Source organism: Choloepus didactylus, chromosome 3 (genome assembly GCF_015220235.1).
Source record: "Choloepus didactylus isolate mChoDid1 chromosome 3, mChoDid1.pri, whole genome shotgun sequence".
Lineage (NCBI taxonomy): Eukaryota > Metazoa > Chordata > Mammalia > Pilosa > Megalonychidae > Choloepus > Choloepus didactylus.
Window position 1 is genome coordinate 95198946 of NC_051309.1, and position 13970 is coordinate 95212915.

Here is a 13970-nt window from a genome sequence, read left to right on the forward strand (position 1 = left end):
TTTTGTTGAAATTTTTTTTATTGTTTGTTTTTTAATTTTTTGATAAAGTTAAAAAAAAAAACCAAAACTGTTGCTAAGCCCATCCATCTTTGGAACTGGTAAGTAGGTCAAAGTTTCTTCCACAAAGAAAATAATATCTACTCTAAATGGAAGTTTGAAAGCGGAAGGCTATTTCATTCCCAGAAACTGTCACAGAGGTCAATCCTATAACCATGTATTAGCCATAAGTGAAATATAAACTTCACAAATATAAACTTCACAAGTGTACCATGGTGCGTAAATCCAAAAGGATCACAGCATTTACTGACTGCACTTGGAAAAGCAACAGTGGACTAAGTCCAACCTTTATAAATGCTGTACAGATCAAATACACCCCTCTGCCAGGAACATGCTCTTTTTTCTGTTGTCACAATTGTAAAATGGCTGGTGGATGCTAAGATATAATGTACCCCTCACCCTGCTCATAGCTGAGGTGCCTCTCATTGAAACATGAGATAAATATAATAAGAGTTAGATAAACCAGGAGGAAGCCGTATAACAGAAAACTCTCTTATTCTTTCAGTGATCTCTCCTTCCGGGGTAAAAAGAAATTCCAGTGATTGGGTAAACTTTAAAATCTTTATAAATCGCTACATAATAACTGCTTCTGAAAAGACCAGGAATATGACTAAGGCATCACTGTTGGAAAACCTTTCCAGAAAACCTATTCATCCTGAATAATTAACCCAAAATGGAATGTGAGTATTCCAAGACAAAGAAGAATTTTACAGGTCCCTGAGTTGGGTTACTTTGCCACTAAACCCTAGCCTTACAGAAAACAATAATGAAAAATCACAAATGTAAGAGTTCCAATTTGGAAGTGATTTATTCCAGTTCCATCGTTTAACACAGTTATTAAGTGTCTACTGTGTATGTACAAGACACTCCCTCTAGGACATGGGAACGAGCTGAAAACAAAAAAAAACAACAAGTTCTAGCTCTTATGGAGTTTACATTCTAGTCCAGGGATCTGCAAACCAAAACTGGCCACCTGCTCACTATACAAAGTTGTTTTATTTTTTTAAATTAACTTTATCAAAAAATTATAAAAACAGACAATAAAAAAACATTTCAAACAAAACTAAAACAAAGGAATAAGAAAAACAAATATCCTAGAATAACTACATTACTTCCATCATGTTCCTATTCTACCCCAAGAAAATATACAGACTATATCCTAGGAAAGGAATAAGAGAAACAGACAACCTAAGATAATTACATTTCTGTGAACTTGTTCCTGCCATACCCACCAGAAATTAACAAACCATAGTCATTCCTGAGCATTCCCTTAACGTTAAATTTACCAACAATAACTTATCTGTTCTTAATAGGTTGTCATTCCCCCTTCACTAATTGCTATCTATCACTAGGTCCCCTACATTCTACATTATTAAACATTTATTTTACATTTTTCAGTATTCACATTAGTGGTAACATGTAGTATTTCTCTCTTTGTGCCTGGCTTATTTCGCTCAGCATTATGTCTTCAAGGTTCATCCATGTTGTCATAGGTTTCATGACATCGTTCCTTCTTACTGCTGCATAGTATTCCATCGTGTGTATATACCACATTTTATTTATCCACTCATTTGTTGAAGGACATTTGGATTGTTTCCATCTCTTGGCAATTGTGAATATTGCTGCTATGAACATTGGCGTGCAGATATCTGTTCATGTCACTGCTTTCAGACCTTCTGGGTATATACCAACAAGTGTGATTGCTGGATTGAAGGGTAAATCTATATCTAGTTTTCTAAGCAACCACCAGACTGTCTTCCAGAGTGGCTGTACCGTTATATAGTACCACCAACAATGAATAAGAGTTCCAATTTCACAGGGGAATTCTACCAAACTTTCCAAAAACTGACACCAATCTTCCTTAAACTCTTTCAAAACATTGAGGAAAATGGAACACTACCTAACACATTTTATGAAGCTAACATCAATCTAATACCCAAACCAGGCAAAGATGCTACAAGAAAGGAAAACTACAGGCCAATCTCCCTAATGAATACAGATGCAAAGATTCTCAAAAAATACTTGCAAATCAAATCCAAAGACACATTAAAAAAATCATACACCATGACCAGGTGGGGTTCATTCCAGGCATGCAAGGATGGTTCAACATAAGGAAATCAATCAATGTAATACAACACATTAACAAATCAAAAGATAAAAATCAAATGATCATCTCAATAGATGCTGAAAAAGCATTCAACAAAATCCAACATCCCATCTTGATAAAAACACTTAACAACTTAGGAATGAAGGGAAATTCCTCAATATGATAAACAGCATATATGAAAAACCAACAGCCAGCATAGTACTCAATGGTGAGAGACTGAAAGCCTTCCCTCTAAGATCAGGAATGAGACAAGGATGCCCGCTGTCACCACTGTTATTCAACATTGTGCTAGAAGTGCTAGCCAGGGCAATCCGGCAAGACAAAGAAATAAAAGGCATCCAAATTGGAAAGGAAGAAGATAAAGTTTTATTGGAACACAGTCATACTCATTCATTTATGTACGAGTATATGTAGGTATACGGCTGTGATGGCAAATGGGTAGTTGGCAACAGAGACAATATGGTCCATAAAGCTGAAAATATTTACCATCTGACAGAAAATGATGTTTGCTAACATCTGTCCTAGTCTGTGATCTGCAATTCTCTTGTTTCCACATCCTACCCTCTCTCTGTCTACTACTCCCTATCACAATTCACTGCCTGGCAGAATTTCTGTGCAGGTAGGTTTCCCTCGCTACACTGTAAAATCCTACCAATAAAAAAGAAGAACTTTTAACCTAATAATGAATAGGTCATTTTAAGCTATTTTAGTATTTCTGTCTTAGATAACATTTTTGAAGAAGTAATGTCATTTTTAAAAGCCTGAGACTTTTCCTCCTAAATTAATAGTGGAAAATTTCAGAAAATTAGTTTGGGGAAGAAACCCAGAAAATGGATGTCTGTTTATTTTCATGGGGTAGGGTAGGATCATGTTGGAAGCAATGTAGTTATTTCAGCTTATTTGTTTTTTCTTATTCCATTGTTTTGGTTTTGTTTGAAATGTTGGGTTTTTTTTTACTGTTTACTGTATAATTTTTTGATAAAAGTTAAAAAAAAAACAATGAATGGGTGTGAAAAAAAAGTAAATGAACAATGGGGGGAGGAGGGGAATGGAATGTTTTGGATGTTCTTTTTTATTCTAATTTTTATTTTATTTTTTGGAGTAATGAAAATATTCAAAGTTTGATTGTGGTGATCAAAGCACAACTATATGATGATACCATGAAAAACTGTACACTTTGAAGGATTATATGTTATGTGAATATATCTCAATAAAATTGCATTTTTTTTAAAAAAGGAAAACCTTACCAATAAGAAGTGTGTCATATTTTTTTTACTATCCACCTGCATAGCATGCAACACAGTAATTTACATTATGTGGACTACTGAATATTGAATACACAAAATGAAACTAAGCTATAGGGTTCATGTTACATGTTAGTGGATAATGGTTAATCCTTTGGTCTCATTTTATTTATGGCCAAGAGAGGTCAATGTCATTCTCACTGCTTGGAGCATCACCACACCCCTCCCCTACACAAACAACACACACAAACACACACACCCACACACAAACACTTCACTTCCTTGATTCCCTTGCCCCTTGGCCCCCAGTTAGGGTTAGAGGCTTCTATAATATCTTCTAATCCCTCTACTACAGTAGAACAGCGCAGTATGACTATACGGTTTCTGAGAACAGAGGACATATCCATATCACTAGCATCTTGCACAATACCAGGTACCTAGACGGCATTTAAAATACGTTGAAAAAATGAATCTCTACATTTTTATAAATGGGAATTACTTCCAAGGAAACCAAGAAATGTTCTCAATAAACACAAATGCCGAGAACTATGAAAAGACTAATGAAACTAGGGATAGTCTGACAGGAAAGAAATCTTTTCACATTCCCTACTTGTTATTTCATGTTCAAATAATAAGTCAATCATTCCTATTAGATATTCTCTTGTCTTCTCAGTACAAGAGTGATGGAAGTGTTGTGTCAAGGAGTAGCAACTGCCAGCCCCAATAGCACAGCCAGAGGATGGTGAGATTGCTCATATTAAGGAATGAGGGAACTGACTGAGTAAATAAGTAAACATTGAAGGACAATGAGTCAGGCTTTTCACTTTTTGAGAAGGTATTTCCAAACATGGAAAGGTGGAAAGAACCATGAGGTGTCAGACTGGAATTGGAGGTATTGATGAGAACTCATGGATTTTATATATACACAGATAGATACAGAAAGTTATAGATGAATATGACTACGCATATGCATGTGTGTACATATATAAGTACATATATTTCCTAGGTTTGGCCACTGAGAAGACCTAGAAGCAATGAGCATTCCGAACATCCGGATATTGGTTTGTAAATACCATCCTCTGCTAAAAGGAACACTGGCTGATTCCAGGTCTAGGTGAGGGTAAGCACGCAATGAATCTGGAAATTCTTCCTGTGTCAAGGAAATACTCAAAGAATGAGGGGAAAAGGACATGTGAAGATCACAGAGTTAGACAAAAAAACACAGAACACCCTTGAAAGGGCTCCCATGTACCAAACTGGGAAAAGTAAGAGTATCAAGATAACTAAATGCATTAAAATTGATTGAATAAAATACAAATCCATGAGTCCATATTGAAAATGAATAAATGACTGAAAAATGATAAATGAATGAAGGTTTTTTCTTTTAGTTGAAAGCAAACTAATACACATTAGAGATGTGATGAAAATAGAAAAATCACCATTTGTTAACTATCATAGTCATGGCTGATTCAGGCAGGAGTCATTAAAGGAGGCTAAAGCTGAGGGTATCAGGGGGATGGAAGTTTAAAGAGGAATAGGATTTTGGAATATCAGAATATCTCCCCTCATAATACTAATCATTTACAAAGAGGGAAATGGTGACATTGTGGTGGAGAAACACGGCAGACACCAACACAACCAGGTGATCGCCATTGGCTGTGGTGGGACAGGATGGCACTGAAAAGACATGATGAGAGAAGCATGGTTTCCCGACAGCGCCTGAGTTTCTACTACTGCACTGACACAGACTGTGCTTCCCTAGGGCCACTTCTGGAAAACAACTGAGTGGTTACATAGGAGAGGGTCCTTCTTTCTGGAAACTATGCACTGAAGTAGTTAGGAAAAATGAGCATCATGTGGACAGCCTGGTCTGAAATGGTTCAGAAAAATATTAATGATAATGGGTGTCATTAGTATCAATGGAGCAAATGGAGTGAAACATTAATGGTCAGAGAACCAGACTGAAGGGGTTATGTTCCTGCAAGGTTTAAGTTTGAAATTATTTCAAAATAAATTATTAATTAAAAATTCCCCAAATAGTGGAAATAAATTTCCTTGAAGAGTACAGCATACCCACACGCCTATTAGAATGGATGGATTTTTCCACAGATCTTCCGCATTGGGGATGGAAAGCTCAAATGCTGGATTTAGAGTTAAGGTAAGCATAATGGAAAGATTTCTCAAAGGGAAGGAAAATCAGATGTTGTTTTATCTTCTTCCATCCCATAAAAGACATCAGGTTATAGTTACACGGTTCTAGAAGTAAAATTATAAAAGGTTCAAGAAAAAAGATCATGATTTACATCCATTTTTAGGAAAATGGTTACAATTTTGAATAGTGGTGGTGCTGCCAAACAATAGTAAAGAATAAGATAAGTGAGAGCATCCCCTCCTTCATACCAGAAATTCAGTGTAGGCTGAGGCCAGAAGAGAGATTAGAAATTGAAAGCAAAAGAGAATGACCTTTCTCATGTATACCAAAAACAGAAATGTGAGCCAGCAAGTCCATTTAACTGTAAAATAATTGACATAATTGTAGGATTTTACTGCTATTTATAAGCCTAGAGACACACTGAAAGGTGAATTCATCTATTGCTGAAATGCATACCACTCAATCATAAAAATGCCATGAAGCTGTGAGTAGATAATAGTTTTTTTTTTCTGAGTAACTAATCTACTACCTTTAAAACATAAGATAAATGTATTTTCTCACATTACACATTTTAAATCTATTCAGCCTGCACATATTCAAATAATTTCTTACCTTCTACAAAATCTGAAGTGACCAACATTTCCTTGATATTTTTGCTGCACAAAAAACTTGTCAGCTTTTCAATGTGATTCAATTCTATTTAGACACATAGCAAAAGATAAAAGCTTTGCATCCACCATTCCTCTCCTTTCTCTCTCAGTCAAGGCTTGTCAACTAGTAAAAGTCGCTGCCTGGCCTAACCTACACCCAGTCAAGCCTCAGAGCCCCATGGGGGATCAAATCCATTCAAATCCAAAAAACCTTTCCCTATATTGTCATTTTCTAGCCCTCTGGAAGGAGTTGGTTGCTACTAACAGAAAAGTCCCCAGTCCCCTAGAAAACAGCAAGAAAACAGGAGAAACAGCTGATTCCAGAAGGGTTTCCAGCCACAACGCAGTAAAGGGCTCTTCTCTAATCCCTCCTTCAGCCTTGGAGAGCCAGAAATGTTTGCCTGTCTTGACAAGGAGTAATCATTTCCCTGGTTAAACAAACGAATAAAACAAAACACATAGGCCATGCTGTCTGAGCAAACCCAGATTCACTCCCCACCCCACAGAAAGGAAGAATCAGAGAATTCTCTAGAAATCAGAAAAACAATAACAAGAACCATAACAGCTATATCAATAAAAGAGATACCTGGTAACTAGTAGGTCCTAAATAAATACTCATTTCCCTTCCCATTCTACTGCCAAAGCTGCTACTACCACCATAGGAAGGATTAGTTGCTGGATGAAGAGAATGAAAATCAGATACTTGGTGCTTTGAAACATAATTAAACATATTGACTTGGATCCTAAATTCTCTTATCATTTTGGACTTCAATTGCACCACTTAGGCTAAACTATAATTGTCTTTATTTAATTTCTGCCTCTCTGATTAACGGAGGGAAAACGTTAAGTAAATTGTTACAGATTACAAATTGTTACAGATTACAATTGTTACAGATTACAGTAGTTACAAATTACTATAAACATTCATTTGAAACAATTTGTGTGAATATCAAACTACTTTCACAAAATTTGACATTTTGTCCTCCTGACACTTACTCTACAAAGTATAAAGTATGCTAGAACCTAAAAGTATCTGGCTCATAAGATCCAACAGCAGATCTATTTCACAAATTAGAGAGATTACAATTATACCCCAAGAGCAGGAAGTAATAAATCTTATAGCTGGGTTTCTTTCCACTAAACCCACAAGGTTTACCCTAGGGAAATCTAAATGACACATCAATTGTTTAGTTTCTCACATAAGTTTACGCATCTGATCCGATCACTTTAAATACAGTTTGGCAGTTCTATGAAAAGCTAAACCTTCACCCATCACATGATCCAGCCATTTCATTCCTATTTTAGCTAAAAGAAATGAAAGCATGTGTCCATATGTCTGTACAAAAGACTTGCACACAAATGTCCACAGCAGCTTTATTTGTAATAGGCAAAACCAATGAACTTAATTGTATGTTGACAAAGCTGTTAAAAAAAGTTTATACACATACTTGATATCCTTTAGTATTTCTTTTTCAGTTGTTTTCCGACTGAGTAAAAAGCCGCTCTTCACTTTTACTTGATAGCAGATGTTATGGAAACTTAACACGGCGCCTTCAGTAAATGTCTTTAGGTTGTTGGAAGACATCCCAGGGAGACCATTGGTGTCTCTTTGTGACATTGGGATAAAAACTTGGACATTACTGGAAGACATTTGGAGAGTTTCTGCCTATCTGTCGAGAGAAAAGGAACAATAAGTTGATAGTCCAGATAAATAAGACTGTGAACACTAGATAGCAATGTATTTATAGCAAGTAGGTTTTATACGGGGCTGCAATGAATAGCTTCATATCCAATGAGCAGCCGGTATCACTGTGATTAGAACCTTAATAATGCCAATTAAGTGTCAATGAAATACATTAAGTTTACAGCCCTAACAAGGAAATAGGAAGACTAATGAAAATTACCCAAAACTCATTAAGCAGTAAAAAGACAAGTTTGGGGGTGGGAGGCAGTTAGACTTATGGGCTTGAAAAGCATGGTATGCTTATACCAAAATTAACTCAAAGTGGATCAAAGACCTAAACATTAGCACCAAGACCATAAAACTCTTAGAAGAAAATGTAGGGCAATATCTTAAAGATCTTGTGAAAGGAGGTGCTTTCTTAGACCTCACACCCAAGGCACGAGCAACCAAAGAACAAATAGACAAATGGGATCTCCTCAAAATTAAACACTTTTGTACATCAAAGGACTTCGTCAGAAAAGTAAAAAGGCAACCGACACAATGGGAGATGATATTTGGAAACCACATATCAGATAAGGCTTTAATATCCCAAATATATAAAGGAATCCTGCATCTCAATAACAGAAAGACAAACAATCCAATTAAAAAATGGGCAAAAGACATGAACAGACATTTTTCTGAAGAGGAAATACAAATGGCTCAAAAGCATATGAAAAAATGCTCAACTTCACTGGCTATTAAGGAAATGTAAATCAAAACCACAATGAGATATCATCTCACACCTACCAGAATGGCCATTATCCAAAAAACAGAAAATGACAAGTGCTGGAGAGGATGTGGAGAAAGAGGCACACTTATTCATTGTTGGTGGGAATGTAGAATGGTGCAACCACTCTGGAAGACAGTATGGAGGTTCCTCAGGAAGCTAAACATAGATTTGCCATATGACCCAGCTATTCCATTGCTGGGTATATACTCAGAGGAACTGAAACTTAAGACACAAACAGACATTTGTAAACCAATGTTTATTGCAGCATTATTCACGATTGTCAAGAGATGGAAACAGTCCAAACGTCCATCAAAGGACGAGTAGATAAACAAACTGTGGTATATACACATGATGGAATATTATGCAGCTGTAAGACACAACAAAGACATGGATCATGTAATAATGTGGATGAACCTTGAGGACATTATGTTGAGTGAAGTTAGCCAGAAACAAAAGGACAGATTCTGTATGGTCTCACTAATATAAACAGACATTAATGAACAAACTTTGGGAGTTAAAAGCTGACAACACAGGCGACCAGGAGATAGAAAGAGGGCAGAGATCAGCCATTTGATGCTGAAGGACTATAGAATGTTTAGGATTGATAGCATAGATTCAGAAATAGATAGCATAATACTGTGTGATGGTAGCACGGTATTGTAAGTACACTGAACAAAGACGTCTGTGAGTAAAGCTGAAAGAGGTGGGATAGGAGAATGTATGACACCAGAGGTAAAGATAGATGATAAAGGCTGGGACTGTATAACGTGGCAAAAACTGGAGTGGCCAATGACTGTTGCTAAATATACAAATATAAAAATGTTTTTGCATGTGGGAAAGCAAATGAATGTCAACCATGTAGAAATTTGAAAAAAGGATGGTATTCAGGAAAAAACATAATCAAAGCAAACTGGAGTCTATGGTCAACAGTAACATTGTAATATACCTCCATTAAATGTAACAAAGGCAATATGCCAATGCTAAATGTATATGAGAGGGGGATATAGGGGAGTAATATGGGATTCTTGTAGTGGTGTTATTTGCTGTCCTTAGTAGTATATTGTATTGTATGACATGTTATTTTTCTTTTTATCATTTTTTCTTATTGCTAAAAAAAAAAAAAAAACAACTTTTCTTGTAGTAAAAAAAAAAAAAAAGCATGGTATGAACTGTTTTGGATGACATATTTGTTTCCTTGATGAGTGAGCATTTAAATACTAGAAGAGACAGAATTAAGTATAGAAATGATTAAGAGAATCAAACCCAGAGTTCAAGCACTTAAAGCATAACTGAGCATTACAATTTATAAATGAAGTTTAAAATGTTCCCTTACACCAATGTAAACAGGTCCCTTAAAAAAGATGTCATTAGAGTGAGATCTCAAGGTGAACTTAGCTTATGAAATACGTCTTGAATCTGATATGTTCATAAACCTAGTTTTTTTTTAATTCATTTTTATTGAGATACATTCACATACCATGCAGTCATACAATGCGTACATTCAATTGTTCACAGTACCATTATATAGTTGTGTATTCATCACCAAAATTAATTTTTGAACATTTTCATTACCACATACATAAAAATAATAAGAATAAAAATTAAAGTGAAAAGGAACAATTAAAGTAAAAAAAGAACACTTGGAGCCTTTTTCTTTTCTCCTCCTTTTTCTACTCATCCATCCACATACTGGACAAAGGGGAGTGTGGTCCATATGGCTTTCCCAATCACATTGTCACCCCTCATAAACTACATTTTTATACAATCATCTTCAAGATTCATGGATTCTGGGTTGTAGTTTGATAGTTTCAGGTATTTACTGCTAGCTATTCCAATTCATTAGAACCTAAAAAGGGTTGTCTATATTGTGCATAAGAGTGCCCACCAGAGTGACCTCTCAGCTCCTTTTGGAATCTCTATGCCACTGAAGCTTATTTTATTTCCTTTCACATCCCTGTTTTGGTCAAGAAGATGTTCTCCATCCCATGATGCCAGGTCTAGATTCCTCCCCGGGAGTCATACTCCACGTTGCCAGGGAGATTTACAACTCTGGGTGTCAGATCCCACATAGCAGGGAGGGCAGTGCTTTCACCTGCCAAGTTCAGTTAGCTAGAAAGAGAGGGCCACATCTTAGCAACAAAGAATTCAGGGGTGTTGGGCTTCCCCACCTCGATGGTTGCTGATGTGCTCACAGACATAAACCTAGTTTTAATTTTTAAAAGCCAAAGCAGTCTATAAAGAACTTCCTGTGTGGCCAAGATGGAATAGTTATTCCAAACTAATCATCCTACTGAGAACAAAAATAAAACTAGACAAAATAAGCAAGCGAAGCAGACAGAAAGGCCAACATTCTGGAAAGGAGTAAGCAGCACAGAGGCAAATTCAACATTCTATGTCTTTTCCTCATAAGGCATCTGTCAGTGCCCAAACTGCACATGTATGAGCAAAACTCAGAAACAGCAAGCATAAAGAAGCTGCTGAAAACTAAAAAGCTGAGCAAATATTTCAGCAGTCTCAGCTCTGGGGAGACGACATTTGGAGATGCTGGCCTGCTAAGCAGGAGTGGCCCTGGAAATGCCAAGCTTTATTAGCTGAGACCCCCAAAGACACATAACCTGGAAACGTGGGCAAAACAGAAATAAACTAGTTTCTACTCAATTAAAGTGATCTGCTCCTACTCTCTCTCTGCCAAAAGAAAAATTAAACCCACTCTCAAAAAAAAGTTATTCTTCTAATTATCAGTCAAAAATTACCAAGCATGCCAAAAATAGGACCTAAAAAAAGGAAACACACCCACAGGTAATCCAGATATTGAGTTATCAGACACTGACATGAAAATAATAATTGATTAATGTGTTCAGGAAAATAAAAAGATACAGGATATCAGAAAAGAACTAGAATCTATAAGAAACAATTGACTGACAAAATTAAGGAACAGATGAGTTTAACAGCCAATCAGACACAGGAGAAAAGAGAATTAGTGAACAAGAAGGTAGATATGTAGAAAAAAATCCAGATCGAAACATGGATGAAAATTAATTACCACCATGAAACAGTAAAAAAAAATCCAGATTGACAAGGATGGAAACCACATAAAAGAGCTTAAGAAACATACAGGAAATGATGAAAAAGGTGTGTCATCTATATAACTGGAGACCTGGGAAAGGAGGAAAATTGGAGCTGAATCAATATTTGAAGAAATGCTGATGAAGAATTTTCCAAAACTGACAAAAGTTATCAAGCCACAGTTTAAAGAATCTTTAGAAACCCCAAGAAGGATAATAACAAGAAACCCACACCTAGGCATATCACAGTAAAACTGTTAAAAACCAAAATAATCTCTGAATAATTGCTTCTGTAAACCCCTCCCCCCCCCAAAAAAAAAACTGTTCTATTGTTATCACATTTACAACACTCTATTCATTTTGGAAGTTGCTAAAGGAGAAAACCATTTAAAGATTTGCACACAGGAAATTAAAGATAAATAACTGAGTCTTTAATCTGGAAACACAATGAATGGTAATAATTAGCCAAAATTCTGTTCTCTTGAAGCAGTGAGAAAGAACAAGTAATCTACAGATCTTACACCTTTACTTTATAAATTTAACCCACCTCCCCATGCCTTCAGAGACCAAGATATGCCAATCCCAACACCAGCAATCACTTCTACTACCATCTCTATTTGATGTTCTCACATTGAGCCAATGAGGACACTTTTTAACCCTTTCTCAAGACATGCTAAGTGAGCCAAGTAACATCTTGCTTAAATTTAAATAGGTTGCTGTTGCAAGATGGAAATTTTAAGAGATTTTTGTGAGATGTATCTTACTAATAGAAAGCACCAACTGGAACTAAGGTACCTAAGAAAGATCATCCATGCCCATGTAAAATAAAGGGCTAAAGCTGTTATAAATGTACAATTTTTTACGTGTGTGCCGAGTGTGCCTTCACTCTGATAAGATTAAGAACATTATCTGCATTGCCTAGGAGTGCCTTGCTTTCTCCCTAGGATTCTAACAAGCTTCCCCAGGGAAACATCAGGGTGTAGTAATTAAGGAGTCACAAGCCAGGGACAGGTATAACAGAAGCACACCATCCTGCAGAAGCACATCATGTAATGTATTTTTCAAAAAATTATTTCTAACAATTATGAAACAGTGTATTACTCTAAAATGAAACAAAATACAGTATGGATTAAGGAATCAAGAAAATATAACACCACAGCACTATACTAACCTCAAAATGATCAGTCTCTGTCTACTACAGTGTACTGGATTTAGCTGACTCACTAAAAGTAATTACTGTGTTCAAGTAAACATTAATCTTTATTGGTCAGAAGCATTCTGTGCTCATGTAATGCTTTCCACAGATTAGGATTATATTCTTTTTATTTAAAAAAACAAAACAAAACAAAAAAGAAACAACACCCTAGATCACATCCAGATTTTCCTATAACAAAAATCAGCTTCCCTCCTGTTAATCCTAACTGGGTCCCTAGCACTGTCTGTGTCTTAGACCAGCTGCAAAGACCTTAAATACTTGACAAAAGAAAACTTGAAATGGCTTCAGAACTCATCTGAGCCCAGCCTACTTATGGCATCTGGCCTGACTCTATCTCTTACCCAGCTGGGAAAGTACTTCCAAACAAGACTGAGGGGCTATGTACACCAACATTCTTTGCCCCTCCTACCTACATTTTTTCTGGTGGCCTACCTACATCACCTCACCTCTCTGAACCATTTCTTGTGGATTTCTAAATAACAAGGCCACATTTTTTGGTTTTGAAAAGTGTAAACATTTTTATTCAATACTAGCATAAGTACTATAAAAATGACAACCTACGTTTAAAGTATCATGCTTCTCTATTTTTTTTTTTACTCTTTACTACACTCTTAAGTTATGTACCCGACTCTAAACAGAGTACATAATACAATAAAAACAGCACATAGATAAGAAAAGTATGCAGATTCTAAAGTCCTCAACCAGGGCAGGCTAAGTTCAGGAGTTCTGGGCTGTCCTCTTCTTTTCCGATATGGATAAAGTATAGGGAGAGTTCATCTGTTCTGGTAGTTAATGGGACACTGTGTAAATAAATACCTCCTTAAACTACTTGCTGAGGTTAAGGCCCTGAGATTACAATCCTGACAAGGAGTTACAGTCCTCAAGTCACTGTCAGGTGAGCACCACAAAAAATTATCCACGGCACAGAAACAGCAGTGGCCTAACACTGAATACTCTCGTTAGAGAAGGAACTCAAAATCTGAATGTTAACGTCCATAAATTATTTCCTGCACTTAAAATGCCTTC

General features: G+C 36.2%; 1 protein-coding gene across 1 annotated transcript in view; it reads right to left on the reverse strand.

The window, feature by feature from the left end:
• The window catches only part of LOC119529633 (broad substrate specificity ATP-binding cassette transporter ABCG2-like), a 42452-nt gene extending 34576 nt beyond the window's left edge, over positions 1-7876 (reverse strand). Inside the window, exon 1 of the mRNA XM_037830229.1 lies at positions 7659-7876. Coding sequence (XP_037686157.1) covers positions 7659-7861 — 203 coding nt within the window. The 5' untranslated portion in view covers positions 7862-7876. The remainder of the gene's footprint in view (positions 1-7658) is intronic.
• Between the last annotated feature and the right edge of the window lie 6094 nt (positions 7877-13970).